The following is a 15,307-nucleotide window of genomic DNA, read 5'->3' as shown; positions in this document are numbered from 1 at the left end:
TGGCGAGGGTGTGGAGAAAAGGGAACCCTCTTGCACTGTTGGTGGGAATGTAAATTGATACAGCCACTATGGAGAACAGTATGGAGGTTCCTTAAAAAACTAAAAATAGAACTACCATATGACGTGGCAGTCCCACTACTGGGCATATATCCTGAGAAAACCATAATACAAAAAGAGTCATGTACCAAAATGTTCATTGCAGCTCTATTTACAATAGCCAGGACATGGAAGCAACCTAAGTGTCCATCAACAGATGAATGGATAAAGAAGATGCGGCACATATATACAATGGAATATTACTCAGCCATAAAAAGAAACGAAATTGAGTTATTTGTAGTGAGATGGATGGACCTAGAGTCTGTCATACAGAGTGAAGTAAGTCAGAAAGAGAAAAACAAATACCGTATGCTAACACACATATATGAATATAAAAAAAAAAAAAAAAGTTCTGAAGAACCTAGGGGCTAGACGGGAATAAAGACACAGACCTACTAGAGAATGGACTTGAGGATACGGGGAGGGGGAAGGGTAAGCTGGGATGAAGTGAGAGAGTGGCATGGACATATATACACTACCAAATGTAAAATAGATAGCTAGTGGGAAGCAGCCGCATACCACAGGGAGATCAGCTCGGTGCTTTGTGACCACCTAGAGGGGTGGGATAAGGAGGGTGGGAGGGAGACGCAAGAGGGAGGAGATGTGGGGATATATGTATAGCTGATTCACTTTGTTATACAGCAGAAACTAACACACCATTGTAAAGCAATTATACTCCAATAAAGATGTTTAAAAAAAAATAACTAAAGAACGTATTATGCACATAAAATTAATAAAGTGTCTTTTTACTTTTTCTGAAAAAACAAAACAAAAACATTTTTATAGAAAATTTGGAGAAGAAAACACACTTTTTTTTTAAGTTCTCACATTATCTCATTACCTAGAAAGAACTACTGCTGACATGTTGAATGACTTATATGCCAGACACTGGGGATACAGCAGTGACCAAAAGACACAGTTGTGACCCTCATGGATTTTATTGCTGTTCTATTTTACCCATGTTATTCTCAGAGTCATCAATGTAGTACAATTTTTTTTTAATAAATTTATTTTTATCATTTATTTATTTATTTTTGGCTGTGTTGGGTCTTTGTTGCTGTGCGTGGGCTTTCTCTAGTTGCGGTGAGCGGGGGGCTATTCTTCACTGTGGTGCACGGGCTTCTCGTTGGGGTGGCTTCACTTGTTGCGGAGCATGGGCTCTAGGCGCGCGGGCTTCAGTAGTTGTGGCACGTGGGCTCAGTAGTTGTGGCACGTGGGCTCAGTAGTTGTGGCGCATGGGCTTAGCTGCTCCGCAGCATGTGGGATCTTCCTGGACCAGGGCTCGAACCCGTGTCCCCTGCATTGGCAGGTGGATTCTTAACCACTGCACCACCAGGGAAGTCCCAATGTAGTACAATATTTGGTTTTTTTAATTAATTTATTTTTGGCTGCACTGGGTCTTCGTTGCTCCGCGCGGGCTTTCTCCAGTTGTGGTGAGCGGGGGCTACTCTTCGTTGTGGTGCACGGGCTTCTCAATGCAGTGGCTTCTCTTGTTGCAGAGCACGGGCTCTAGGTGCATGGGCTTCAGTAGTTGTGGCACGTGGGCTCAGTAGTTGTGGCTCACGGGCTCTAGAGCACAGGCTCTGTAGTTGTGGCGCACGGGCTTAGTTGCTCTGTGGCACAGGGGATCTTCCCGGACCAGGGATCAAACCCATGTCCCCTGCATTGGCAGGCAGATTCTTAATCACTGTGCCACCAGGGAAGTCCCAATGTAGTACAATATTTTTCAAAACACATTTGCTTTATTTTTTGAAAGGTAATACGTGGTAAAAACAATTCAAATAATATTCTCACCCTTGCCCTCAGTCTCTCTCCCCAAAGGTAACCTCTAAAAAGATGTTTGCATAACCTTCTAGAGATATTCATGAGTACATAGGTTAAGTCTATCTTCCCTGTTTCGTTGCTGGATTTTGTCTGTCCTACTCAACAGATCAAAGGTACACATTTTCAGAGATTTCAAAACTACTACACAGAAGCACACTATAAGTTCCATTTCTTTCTCAGAGTTCACCCAATCAAATGTGCAAAGTTAACAACCAGAGTCTACTTTGAAGAATAATACGTAAGCACAATCCTCCGAACTGTTGGCCAATTCAAACTGACAACAGCATATATTCTATCGCAGAACTGAGGAGGAAAGCTCTGAAACTGTCCCCAGAATCAGTGCCAAAGCAAGGAAAGGACTCACGTGTCCCTGGTTCTCATGGACAGATAACTGTATCTTTATACATTCTCTTTATTTTTTTTTATATTTAAATTTTATGACTTTAAATATTACAACTCAATCTTTAAAAAAAAAAAAACTGAGGGAGGGAGGGGGAAGAGGCCTAAAAAAAGCATAAAGGAAATAAAAATGGACAAGGATTGAGGCAGTATGGTATAGATTTCAGGTAATTTTAAGCACTGGATAATTTTAATCTAGAAAGAAGGCCTCATTCTTTTTAAATGAGTATTTTCTCCTTTGGAAAATAAAAATCATTAGTAGAAACAGAACGAAACTGAGAGCCTATTTGTGTTAGCTACGTAATGACCATTTCTCGGAAAAACTTCCTAAGAGTGCAATACGAGCAAGGCTCTGGATTTGATACGGGGGGAGCAGAGTTTAGGGGGTGGGTGAACGGAGAACTCATATTCCGTGAGGCTGATGATGTGACTGACATCTTGCCGGGCCTCTTACCCCAACCCTGGGAAGCCTGCCTGGTCAGCCCAGGGCCGAGGCAAAGAATGTGGAAGTGACCGACATACCCAGGGACCCAGGTAGGAACCAGCCAAGTCTGGCTGATCCCAATGCTCCCTTCTGGGGGAGATGAGGAGTAGAAGGGTCGATAGGAAACATTTGTATGAAACTTGCTGGAACAAACAAAACAAAACAAAACAAAACAAAACCCTGGTAGAAGAAAGGGGGAAGAGCAGAATGAATGAGTGATCTGAACGTGGGGACACAAGAAGCAGCCAAGCTTCTCTACATCCAATGGCTCCAATATCCCAATTATTCCTCTAAGTTGAGCTTCACTGGCCCATGAACCTAATTTTTCACTATCTTTCTAGAGGCAGTAAGGCCTGAGGGATGTCAAATGAACCCAGCACACTTCCTCCTCCTCTTGCTCAACCCCCTCCTAAATCCCCACAGTACTAGGTTGACCAGAAGGTTGGAGGACCCTCTCATCGAAGCCAAACCCCACAATCTGAATTAGGCATGAAGATTAACACTTATTTCAAGCAGCTTCTTCCTATCTCGATAGTGTCATGAACCCTTGGGTTTCCAAACCAGCAGCAGCAGCTATGATCAACTTAACCCTGAAATGAGACAACAGGTTGCTTAGTAACTGCAGAATAATTCCTCACTCAGGTATGCTAGTGACAATTCCGCAACCACTTTTAAGATGATAAAACAATGCAGCGCAGAAATCCAACCCACCATCCAACTTTATTTGTTAACAGTCAGCAAAAGAACACGTTAGTTGTTTTTTTTTTAAGTATACATGAACAAGAATTTCATCTCCACCCAAACTGATAGACCGACTCCACTTCCATATAGATAACTATTTTCCCGTTGAGTATATACGTTCAAGAAAGCATGGGATGTTTGTCAATTATATCTCAATTTAAAAAAACCAAAAAAACGTGTATGGGGCCAAGATTTTAAATCCGCTTTCTGTTAAAGTGAGAAGAGGACAAGGAGGTGGGGAGACAGGCAAGGGGCAGCAGAGATGAGGGCAATACTACTGCCACCCCTCCCCCACCAGTCAAGTGCAGGCGCTATGGAGACACATTCTGAATGTGCATTGAATCATTCAACCCTCTGAGCATGCACTTTCCCGTCTGCACTTTAGAGGGGAGGAAACGGAGGCACAGAGAAATTAAAATAACTTGCCCAGGTTCCACAGAGGGTGAAAGCAAATTTAACTCAACATTAAATATTTGCCTGGCAGTCAAACTCTTGAGATTATCTTTAATTTAACAGATAATAGAAACAAGTTCCTCATTCAGACCAACAGTGCAGTGCTGACACTTTAAGCAAAATCTGTCACAACAGCAAATATTGACTGAGTGTCTTCTAGGTACCAGGGTTTCAGGTTACCAGCTAGGTATTGAACCTAAGCATTACTTACGTATTTCAAACATCTGTTGCTTCAATCACATGCAAATCAAGTCCATTTATATGAAGATGACTAAGGATCTGCCTTAACATTATGTAAGATTGAGTTCATATTGGCAATAAAATGAGAAGTGAGCCAAAATTATCAGGAACTAATCTGCCTTAATGTGCAAAAAATGATATAAAAACGTCTTTCTTTAGAGATTCAGGAGTAGTGGAAAAAGCAGAACAATTAAAAGTCCTCTTTGGGGATCCTAAGCAAAAAAATCAGAGGAATGTCCTCCTATCTTTAATCAATAGAAAACTAAACAGGTCAGTAGTTTTCTGTAATGTGGGCATGACCTAGGTGCACTAATTCCTATCAAATAGTATCTCTGCTAACATACTCAACTGCTCTCAAAGTTGTGAATGAATGAAGAACACTTTAAGTTGTCCTGGATAAAAAAAATGGAGGGAAGAGACAACTTTCAACCCTTACTGTCCAGGCCCCGCCTTGCAAGGATTAAAGTCCAGAATGGCCAGGATTGGGACCTTCCTTATTCCACAAGCAGGTTCCCCAGCTCACTCAGCCTTCCCAATGGCTCCAAAGAGCGCCACCTCCCCCTAGAGACCCTTGGGGAGTTGATGTCACTTAATCCCTAGTTAGTGGAGATTTGGCACTTTATCTTCTAAATCACATTTGTTTCCCAGAAGGGAGAAAAGCAACCTTAATGCCATACCGAAACAGATCCTATAAAATAAACACAAACCTGTACAGAAATCAATGCCGGGGTTTGTACGCCGTGCATGTGTGTGCTCAAATCAAACACACAAGGCATACTGTAAATAAAGCATTTGGTAACGTGCTCACATGTTTTTACTTACATGACAAAAACTTGCAAGCACTGTGGAGAGGGTAATCTGTGTATTAGGAATGCTTTTTCACCCTTGCACTAGAGCAGTGCATCAGAAGCCCTTGTAGGACACCACCCCCCCACCACCCCCACCCCCCCCCCAACCCCCGCCACCCTGACTCAGGAGGTCTGGGTGGGGCAGGGAATTCGCCTTTCCAACAGGTTCCCAGGTGACGTTCTACAGCCCTTGCTGCTCCAGGAACTGCTCCAGGAAAGCCACTGCACTGACTGGAGAAACAGCTGTCAGCGCCTCTGGGCACCTTGGAAAGAAGGGCCATGCACAACCCATGATTGTAAAGTTAAGGGAGAGTCCAGTGAGAGTGTAGTCAAATCTGAGGGCCTGCTAATGAACTGGAAACTCGGCATTAGCCACTTTCAACCAAACTGAGATGTTCTCCTGTGACTGCCCTAAATCTCCAGTGAAATTTGATTAGTCAAAATTGCCCTTAAGTAATGGAGAGTAAGAGGAAAAAAAGAGGGAGAAGAAACCCTACCCTCTAGATAATTTCATTGTCAAGATCCTTGCCCTGCTGTAACTACACCTTTTTTTTTTTTTTTTTTTTTAAACCTGTTTTCAGAGAATTTACGTTCTGAAATGGTTTGGAGTTAGCTGTCTGTCTCCCTGGCTGGAGTCTGTTAGGCTCCGGTGAGGGTCCAGACCTACCTCTTTGTATTCGTTGGATGCCACCAGTTCCAGAAGCATCATCATGATTTACTTCTAGCCCATCCCAAGTGGAACTATCTGACCAACCTGGCAGTAAAAATAATTCCCCAACCTAGAAGCATGGTGAAGGGGCCTCTGAGCAACGAGAGAGAGGGCACCCCCTGACGCACACATCCCCAAACCTCACCCACCCTCCTGCTCTTTCCAACCCCATGCATTCCAAGCACACCCATCCTTCCCACTTCATCAGGTCACTTGCCAATAGAATGTAATGAAAAGTTAAAAAAAAAAAAAGACCTCTCAAAGAGCAAGATACTTCAGTGAGAGACTAGATTAAGCTACTCTTAGGACAGCTCTGCCTTTTGTTGCCTACAAATAAAGGATTCCATGATAAATTCCTCTCTGGCTACACCTCCCTTCCACAGCACCCATCCACACCTCCTAAGCATCAGCCCCACCAAAATACCCACGCAACAAATACACGGAATGCCTTTCAGTTTTCCCTCTGGTCGTGGTCACAACCTTCATGAAGCCTTCCCATTTCCCCACCCAAATCCGTCACTCTCGTGTCTTCACTTCCACAGAACTTGGAAGTACACTAGTAAAAGTATAGGCATTACTCTTCATCTTCCAGATTCTCTTATAAGCTGTAAAGCTGTAACCATCTCAGTCATTTTTCCTTCATCCGCAATGTGCTGTACATGTTAGGTGCTCAATTGACTGACATCACTACAATGTGTTTAGCACTATGTGCCAGGAACCACACCAGCCACTGTCACAGGAATGGAAAACACCATCCTTCAAGGTATAAGAGAAAACCCCAAGGCTACTCAGGCAGTTAATGGCCAAGTCAGGATTTAAACTCGGATCTACTCAACACCAAAGCTTTTGCCACTTCACTGACGCCATTCTGCCTTTCAAGGGAGAAAAACGAAATGGAACACTAAAGTGAAAAAGCCTCGGCTCACTGGTCAGTCAACACACTGCAAACTTCTGCTTGATTTCTCATCAACCCTAGACTTTAAGGCATGGCCAGTATATGTAATAAAGTGTGTTTTACAAATTATCCTATTTGGAATCATTGGAGCATGCAACTGTATTATGGAAAAGCCTTTCTTTCATTTCAGTGCCTCACAATGAGACAGGATGTCTCTACATACACATAGAATGTTTTAATGAAGCCTAGATGTACTCTATAAAAAGCCCATGTATTCTTTGATACTTTTCCTTAGGGGTAAAGAAGCAAAATAAACTCGAGAGAATACCACCCATCTTCTTTTAAAAGAGCACACTATCCAAATGGCTACAGGTTTCTGCAGTTTGATAAAATCAGGACAAACACCTGAAACAGAGAGAAAGGAGGGGCGAAGCCCCCTTTGATGAGTCAAGAGAGGCAAATGGCAACAGCCAGTGAGAAAAGGCTTCAGGGTTTGACAGCACTGGCTTCCAAACTCCCTCTGTCACCAGCTAGTATCAGGGGTTTCAGCTTCGGGAAAACACCTGGCCCTCTCAGAGGTCATAATAAGCAGGTGATAACAACAGCACATGAAACACACAAGCACTTGGTAAATTCACCAACTTAAATTCCACACCCCATGCTTAAGTGCCTAACCTGTAGGACTTACCTGACTCCGATCAGAAGTTGAGTGGCCTTTGTTTCTCTTTTCATTACCATGAAGACTTGGTAAGCATTAGATCTGCCTGTATACTAGCCTTTTAAATAAAATGAGCTGCTGAAAAGCTTATGGAATGGGAAGATGAGGGGCAAAAGCAAACCAATGGTTCCCTAGAGGAAAAAAAGCGTTCTGCTAACACCTTAAACAACACTAAACTCTCCAACAAACTGGATATTACAAGCTTAAACTCTCCCAAACAAGTCATTTGGGCTAAGGGCATGTGTAATTAAAGTTAAAAGCATACTAAAATAACACTTTAGCTGGTGACCTGAAAGAACCTTTTGAAAAGCTCAACCAAAACATTAGTGCATGTAGGAGGGACTTGACTTTTTGTCTTTTACAGACAGCATTGCAGGGCAACACTGCATACATCCCTCTGCTTTCAAAGGAAAGCACTGATAGACCGTTAGAGCCAAGCTGCCCTAAACACAGATGTATTCAATCCTGTTTTACACACCTGAGTTTAACAGTTGAGAACTTAAATTTCTAGTACTGGGAAAGGGATAAGAGGCTTAGTTGTGTTGACCACCGAAACACACCAGTTACCAGGTGATTCAGAAATCTCACCATGCAGACCAGAGCATCAGTCAAAAGCTCAGAGCATCAGCCAGAACCTTCCCCTGCAACACACACATAAACACACCCATGCTGGGCTTATGCTACACTTTTAAAGAGAAGCAAATAGTGAAACACTTACCATTTACAACGTTTCTCATGAAAGGAAAGAAGTTTTGCAGAGGGTAGAAAACCACAATTTCTGCCACAGACATATTGATTACTGACCCACAGGAGCCACTTAAATGCTGACTGGATCATCAGTGATGAGTGAAATCATCTTAGTCACAAAGCCCCTCTTTGCTATCGCTGGTCTTTTTAACTCTCAAGTAACTGGAACAAAACTTTTGACAGATCATGGTGGCAACGTGTTTTCAGAACTCCTCTGGCAACTACATCACAGTTTGTTACAACAGCACAAAAATGATTTTGCAAATCATACCTACGCATAAGTTTCAATTAAATTTAGTTCTGACTGTAGAAAGATACTCTGGTTGTAATGTAATATCCTACTCACGTCTAAATTAGTATAGCAGCTTCACCCTTTTCCTTTCTCCATATCTTCTCTGCAGAATTACATTAGTGAGCTCATATTTCATCTTTGTTCTACAGTAACATCTCACAAAATAACTTCCAACAAGATGGCACATCACCTATTACACCAGACTCGTGAGAAAAGTTGGACGAGAATTTCCAAAAAAAGTGGCTATGTGCCGATGTGCAATGCTCTTCATGCTTGTGGGATCTGAATCTCCTAGACTGCCGCTTCTAAGAGCGCTCTAAAACTACAGGTGCATTCAATGAAAACCAAGCGCCATCACAAGACGCTCATGCAGGGAAACAGATGGAAATGCCATATTAATGCACCACGTGCACTGCAAGTTTGCCCAGCACACTGAACTAGTGAGGGACGACACACACCAAACAGATCATGGTTTAGAATGTGATATCAAAACGCATTTTTAAATTCATACTCGCCTAGTTTCTACCCATTGTGGCCATCTTATAATTTGACACAGTGAAGCTACCATACATTCTGGGAGCCTGACACATGAAGGAATTTCACCAATCTGAAGATGGTTGACACCACTCTGGATGAGCACATCCCACCGCAAGGAACTCTGCCCTCTGTGTGGTTAGGCAAAGTGCAAACTAAGGCTGCAAAGGGCAGGGCCGGGTTAAGTGTTAAATGCATTTCCCTAGAGTACAGAGGCTGCAGCTGACTCCTCAGGCTGCCTCCTCACTGGCTGACACAGAAAAGGTCACCTGGGAAAACTAACTTCTCATCTCTGCTGCTCCATTCTAAGACTGGCGGGGAGGAAAGGGAGGGTGAGCGCGTTGACCACTCCCCTTTATTAGGCAAGCCTGTGGCCCTCACAGCCAGCCAGAACCACAAACATGCAGTAGCGTTCACCATCTTAACCCAAACCTCGTACCCTTGCCACCAAGGCCAGCCTGGGCAAAAGATTAACCTGTGATCCGCCACAGGGATCACTGACAGGGCCAGCCCTGTTGAGAGAGCATGCCAACTTTCTGTTTGTTTTAAAGGAAATACTTCCTGACACATGTTTGGTAAAGACTCTGAACTCTGCACATGAAGCCACGTGGTTGGTTCTAATCTGGCTCCATCCACTCAAGATCCGCCAAAGCAACCTCTTTCCGAGGGTAGACCCTGGCTGGGTAATCGACACTATCTCATTCAAGTCACGCGGCTCCAACCGGATCCCGGGGAGCCCAGAGCCGCGTCCTGTCCCGGCTGCAATCCTCCCGCGCGCCGCACGGGGGGGGGATTGGGGAGGTGCCCCTTTCAGCTGCAGCAGGAAAGGACTCGCACCTGTGGGGCCCAAACTGGCTCTTGCGGCCCAGGTGAAGCCCGAGGGAGCGGGGTAGGAGGAGACGCCACCCCTTATAGGAAAGCCGACGTTGCTACTAGCAGAATGCGCGGGCACACTACTTGCGGAGCCCACCTGCAGCCACAGCAAACAAACTTTCCTCCGCTTCTGAGTTGGAAGAAAAGGGTCCCTTACGCCACCCCCTGGCCCGAGCCGGCAACGTCCAGGAGCTCCGAGGGCTCCTCACCTGATACCCTTAAACACCCAACTTGGTGTGTCCCACGGCGCAGACCCAGCTCTGCCTCGCGCCACGGTGGGGTGTGCGGGGTAGACGATTGGGGTGCCAGCTGGGGATTAGGAATTTGTGGGGAGAGCGGGAGGACGCCGCTCACTAGCCTTTGCAACTCCAGCTCCCAACTTTGCCAGCCACCCGGCCGCTGCCCTCCGGTTCCTCCGCGGCGCGCACCCGGCTCCCTCGGTTTCTCCAACCCTTCCTTAGGGAGAGAGCTCCCCAAGGCCGGCGGAACCCCGCGCGCCCGGCGCACTTACAGCCGTAGCGGGGTCTCTGCCGGGACGGCTGCTCCTCGTGCGGCATCCTGCGCGGTTCCGGGGGCCCGCACGCGGCGCGCCCCCCGCGGCTCCCCTCGCTGGCCAGGCTCGCCGCTCCGCGCCCAGCCGGCGCGCTCGTATCCGGCCTCTCGCGGCCCTCCCCTGGCCGCCCGAGATGGGCGCCCCGCTCGCTCGGTGCTCCCTCGTCAGCACCCGCTGCCGCCGCCGCGCGCTGACACCGGAGCAAAAGTGAACTCTCCTCCCTCGCTCGCTCCGGGCCGCCGCCGCCGCCTCCCAGGCAGGTTTCCTTTCTCCTACAGCCCGGCCCCGTTATCCACCGCGGTGAGAGCGCGCGCCGCGGCGCAGCGACCCCTACCGCGCGCCGGGCGCAGCGCCCTGCCGCCTGGACCCGCCCCTGTCCGGCCCCGCGGCTGGAGGAAGGGGCTGCACGGGCCCTGGGCCGGGATCCCCTGCCACTGGGGCCCGCGGCCGCCCCGCCTGCTTTTTCACTTGTGGAGCGTTTAGAGGGTGGAAGTGAACCTCTGCGGAGAAGAGCAAGAAAAACCGCAGAAGACACAGCCAGCCCCAGCCGCCTAGGGTGTTGCTCAGTTACAGAAGGACAAACAGCGCGGTTCCTTTTCCTCTGGGGAGATTGCGCCTTGACTTTTTTTTTTGTTGTTTTCTTTTTTCCCCTCGAACGTTGCTTCTGTGACTCCTTGTCTACAAAATACAGGGTTCCCCTTTCATGACCAGAAACTGAGAATGTGTGTTTGCTGGAGGGACAAGATAGACACTCGCCGAGCAACCACTCAAAACACAACTGCGAGTCATCCTCAGATCACCTTGGGCCCGCTCCCCTCCCCCAAGTACGGAACTGTCGCCCAGCCCAGCTGGGGTCGCACACCACAAAAACCTTTTCCGGCTTAGCTTTTAAGGAAATTAAACTACACGTGGCAGTTTTTAAAGATTTTGGGGGGGTTTTGTTTTGTTTTGTTTTCATGCAGTCACCTGGAGCTATTTTTCTCTTTGTGCCTCAGAGTGGTAAGATCTGGAGGAATGTGGGACTCTTCTAAACCCGTGTCCTCACCTGCTTGTCAAATGTGAAATGTGTGGGTTGCTAAATAAAATAATTGGCTGGCTAAATAAAATAACGAGTTATAAGAGATGATTTCGTTGGAGAAAAGGCGGCATAGTGACACTAACCATTTTGAAGTCTGCAAAGATAGAGGGTGGCCAGCTGGTTTCCATTTCACGTGGGAGCTGCAATCCTTCTCAAACTTGTTGAAACTCAGATTCTGGGGGCCCACCCTCAGAGTTTCCAGTTCAGTTGGGTCTGGACTGGGGCTCATGAATCCGCATTTCTAACAAGCTGCCCTGTAATGTTAGAAAATAAGCACGAGGGATCTCAGCTGGACTCAGGGAAGTGTCTTCCGATGGGAGAGCAAGGAGGTTCTATCCCACTCCCCTGGTTGGAATGGGCTCAGTGGGGCTTTTCTCCCTTAAAAAGCAGATGCCTCGGGCTTCCCTGGTGGCGCAGTGGTTAAGAATCCGCCTGCCAATGCAGGGGAAAGGGGTTCGAGCCCTGGTCCGGGAAGGTCCCACATGCCGCGGAGCAGCTAAGCCCATGCGCCACAACTACTGAGCCTGCACTCTAGAGCCCGCGAGCCACAGCTACTGAGCTCACGTGCCACAACTACTAAAGCTCGTGCACCTTAGAGCCCATGCTCTGCAACAGGAGAAGCCACAGCAATGAGAAGCTCGCACACTGCAAGAAAGAGCAGCCCCCGCTCGCCACAACTAGAGAAAGCCCGCACGCAGCAACAATGACCCAATGCAGCCAAAAATAAATAAATAAGCAGATGCCTCTTTTTATAAGAGCAATTCAAAGGTGAAATGGCCACATTTTGAGGCACAGCACCCTGTCAGTCAGTGTTCACCCAGACAGGGGCATGTTCAAGGGGAATTTCCTGTGTTTCCGGACATGCTGAATCGGATATCTCAAGTTCATTTCACCTCGATGATTCCATGTATTAGGTACTACAATTAAGGCTCACACATATCAATTTTCAGTATGAGTGTATGATTTAGACCCAAATAAGTGGGTAGTCTAGGGAATTCCCTAGTGGTCCAGTGGTTAGGACTCTGGAGCTTCCACTGCAGGGGCCAGGGTTTGATCCCTGGTGAGGGAACTAAGATCCCACATGCTGCGCGGTGTACACAAAAGAAAAAAGAAAAAAGAAAAACTGCGTAGTCATGTATGTAGAGGTGTTAGGAAAGTCACTGTAAACTGGAATGGTCAAGGAAGGTGATAGGGTTTGAACATACAGTTTGAGGTAGACCTTGAAGAAGAGTTGGAAGGAGAATGTCTACTCCTGGAGGACAGGCAAGGACAAGGGACAATGGGGTGGGGCATGAGTTTGGCTGAGGGTGGGAGATTTGAAGCTGGTATCAGATCATGGAGGACACTGAATGTGGGCAAAGAGGATGGGATATTATCACAGAAGCATTTGAGAGCTCAAAGGTTTGGGGTACGGGAGCTGCATGATGCAAGGGAGTGTAGGGAAGGGGACTCTTGCAGCAGGTTATAGGATGGATTTTAGTGGGGCAGCTGGGAGGTGCTGATACCTGGTGGAAGGGGCTCTGGCAGAAGCAGAAGAGGGAAGTAAGGAGAGCTTCAGTGAGGTTGATTGATGCCAGTGTGATAAAGAGGAGTTTTAATACAAACAAGTTGGTGCCATCGACACATATAGATATCACCAAATGTAATAAATAGAGTAAATATCTGTTAATGGTAGAAAGTGAAGGTTAAAGCAAAAATAGGTGGTCTGCAGGAGAGTAGTTCTAAGTTCATGTTCCAGCTGGTCAGCTCTTCTCTGAAGGCTCTGGGCAGGTTTTAAAGCTGTCATGGCTAATGTTTCTTTGGAGAACTTAACGCTAAGAAGAAATTGTAAAAGCAAATGCTCCTGATTTATTTTGCAAGTGCTGAAATGAATCTTTGGGATTTCAGTCTGCATTCACTGGGTAACTACTATCTCACAGATCACTTCTTTGCAGAATCTCAGAAAAGAAACTTGTCTGCAGAATTCTGGGCTATTTTTCTCTTAGGGCTTGACATTGGAGGGTGATTCAAATAAATACAAGGCAATGTGCCAGCTTACTTTGCCATCGGACTGTGCTTGCAGGAATATTAAAACAAAAACTGACACCATCTAGTGAAAAATGTCTTTTTAATAAAGCAAGAAGTGTTTTTTGTTTAATGTAAAACAAAAGATGACACTGGAAAACTACTAGACCTGGTAAAACAATTTTTAAAGCAGTATTATTTAAAAAATGATTGTTTTCAGAGGTCTGTCTCTCTCCTTCTAACTAGTTGAAATGAGGTGTTTGACAAAACACAATTTTGTTTTTATAACAATAACAGATTATTCATATCAAGAGCATCAAACAGGATTTTAAAAGTATGTTTGAGTAAAGATCTTGGCATGCGCCATTCCATTCACCTTTGAAATGATTTGGTCATTTTCCAATAATATCATGTTATTGATCATTTTAACATTTTTACCACAATAGTGACCAACGTGCTTTCAAAGCATCACCCGAAGAAGTGAGGCATGAAGAAATGAAAGGAAAGAAATCATTAAAGCCTTTTTCAAAGTCCTAGGAGACTTTGGGTTGTTAAAATTTTCTAACTCATTCCCTGTCCCAGAAAAAGAGTGACGCTGAGCAGGAGTGGGATCTGCATTTTATTGCAAAGGAGACCTCTGTACCTAAAAAGGGAATCGTTACAGTCCAACATCAGCTTAAAAAAAAACAAAAAGAATCAGAACAGAAATAAATGCAACAGTCAGTGTGTCAGTTCTCAAAAACAAAAGTCAGGTAGTAATGTCAGGGTAGAGGATAACTGTAGAACTGGTGGCCTCTATGCATCATTTTATGGCCCGGGAAACAAAGAGGCACAGAGAAGTTTCATGATTTCCACAGCTAAGGAAGAATAGAGCCTTAGCGACATTCCAGGTCTCCTGAGAGTCTCTGCCCGTTGCTTTTTCTACGGTACATATTTTTGTTTTTATATACATCAACTTTTTTTTCAGTGAAGTCCTTTTCCACTTCACTAAAGCCTATAGTTTTGGACAACTTTCAAATATTTTGTCAATGTTAAATCGTCAAGCCTTCTTGGCAATCTTGCCTTTTCCTCTTTGCTCTAAAGTTCTAAACAAATCAAAATTTGGAGAGACTGAACTTTAATTTTATTAAAAAAAGCCATGCACAGTTCCATTATTATTTTTTCCATTTCACAGTTTAAGAAAGTTAGAACTTCAGTGACTCTGAGAAGATGATCCCCAGGGTAGCCTGGAAATGAGGAGGAAGAGAAAGCAGCATTGATTCTAGCTGGCCCCCTTCACTTTTTATCCCCTTTACTCTGCATTAACTTTCTCAATTGCATTTATCATCTAACATAACATACACTGGATTATTTGTTTATTGTTTGTCATCTCCCTCTAGAACATGAGCTTTCTGAGAGCTGGGACTTGGTCTAATTCTTCACTGCTGTGTGCCAGGACTTGCAGCAATGCCTGGAATATAGTAGCTGCTTAATTATTTTGTTATAATCACGAATTTACTAAATACAGGTATATACCAGGCACTATACTAGGAATAGTTGCAACTTTCAATCTGTAACAACTCTGTGAAGAACTTCTGGTTATTCTTATTTAACAGTGAAGAAACCGACTCAAAAAGTCTCATAGGTAGTATGGTAAAGGGCAGTGCTGAGTTTACCTGAATCCAAACTTTTCTCCCAGCACAAAACCCCGTCTCCTGTTTCAGGCTAATAAATTGAACTGCACATTTCAACATGTCACCTTCTACTAAATGCATGTTCCCTTTTCCCAGGCGAATGCTAAAGGAACTGCTATAAATGTCCCCAAATTACCATCATCTAT

General features: G+C 45.3%; 1 protein-coding gene across 1 annotated transcript in view; it reads right to left on the bottom strand.

The window, feature by feature from the left end:
• Positions 1–10,434, bottom strand: part of IQGAP2 (IQ motif containing GTPase activating protein 2) — a 289,746-nt gene extending 279,312 nt beyond the window's left edge. Inside the window, exon 1 of the mRNA XM_068535530.1 lies at positions 10,365–10,434. Coding sequence (XP_068391631.1) covers positions 10,365–10,410 — 46 coding nt within the window. The 5' untranslated portion in view covers positions 10,411–10,434. The remainder of the gene's footprint in view (positions 1–10,364) is intronic.
• Positions 10,435–15,307: the final 4,873 nt, after the last annotated feature.

The sequence above is a fragment of the Eschrichtius robustus genome, chromosome 2 (assembly GCF_028021215.1).
Source record: "Eschrichtius robustus isolate mEscRob2 chromosome 2, mEscRob2.pri, whole genome shotgun sequence".
NCBI lineage: Eukaryota > Metazoa > Chordata > Mammalia > Artiodactyla > Eschrichtiidae > Eschrichtius > Eschrichtius robustus.
This window is presented reverse-complemented; position numbering and strand designations above follow the sequence as displayed.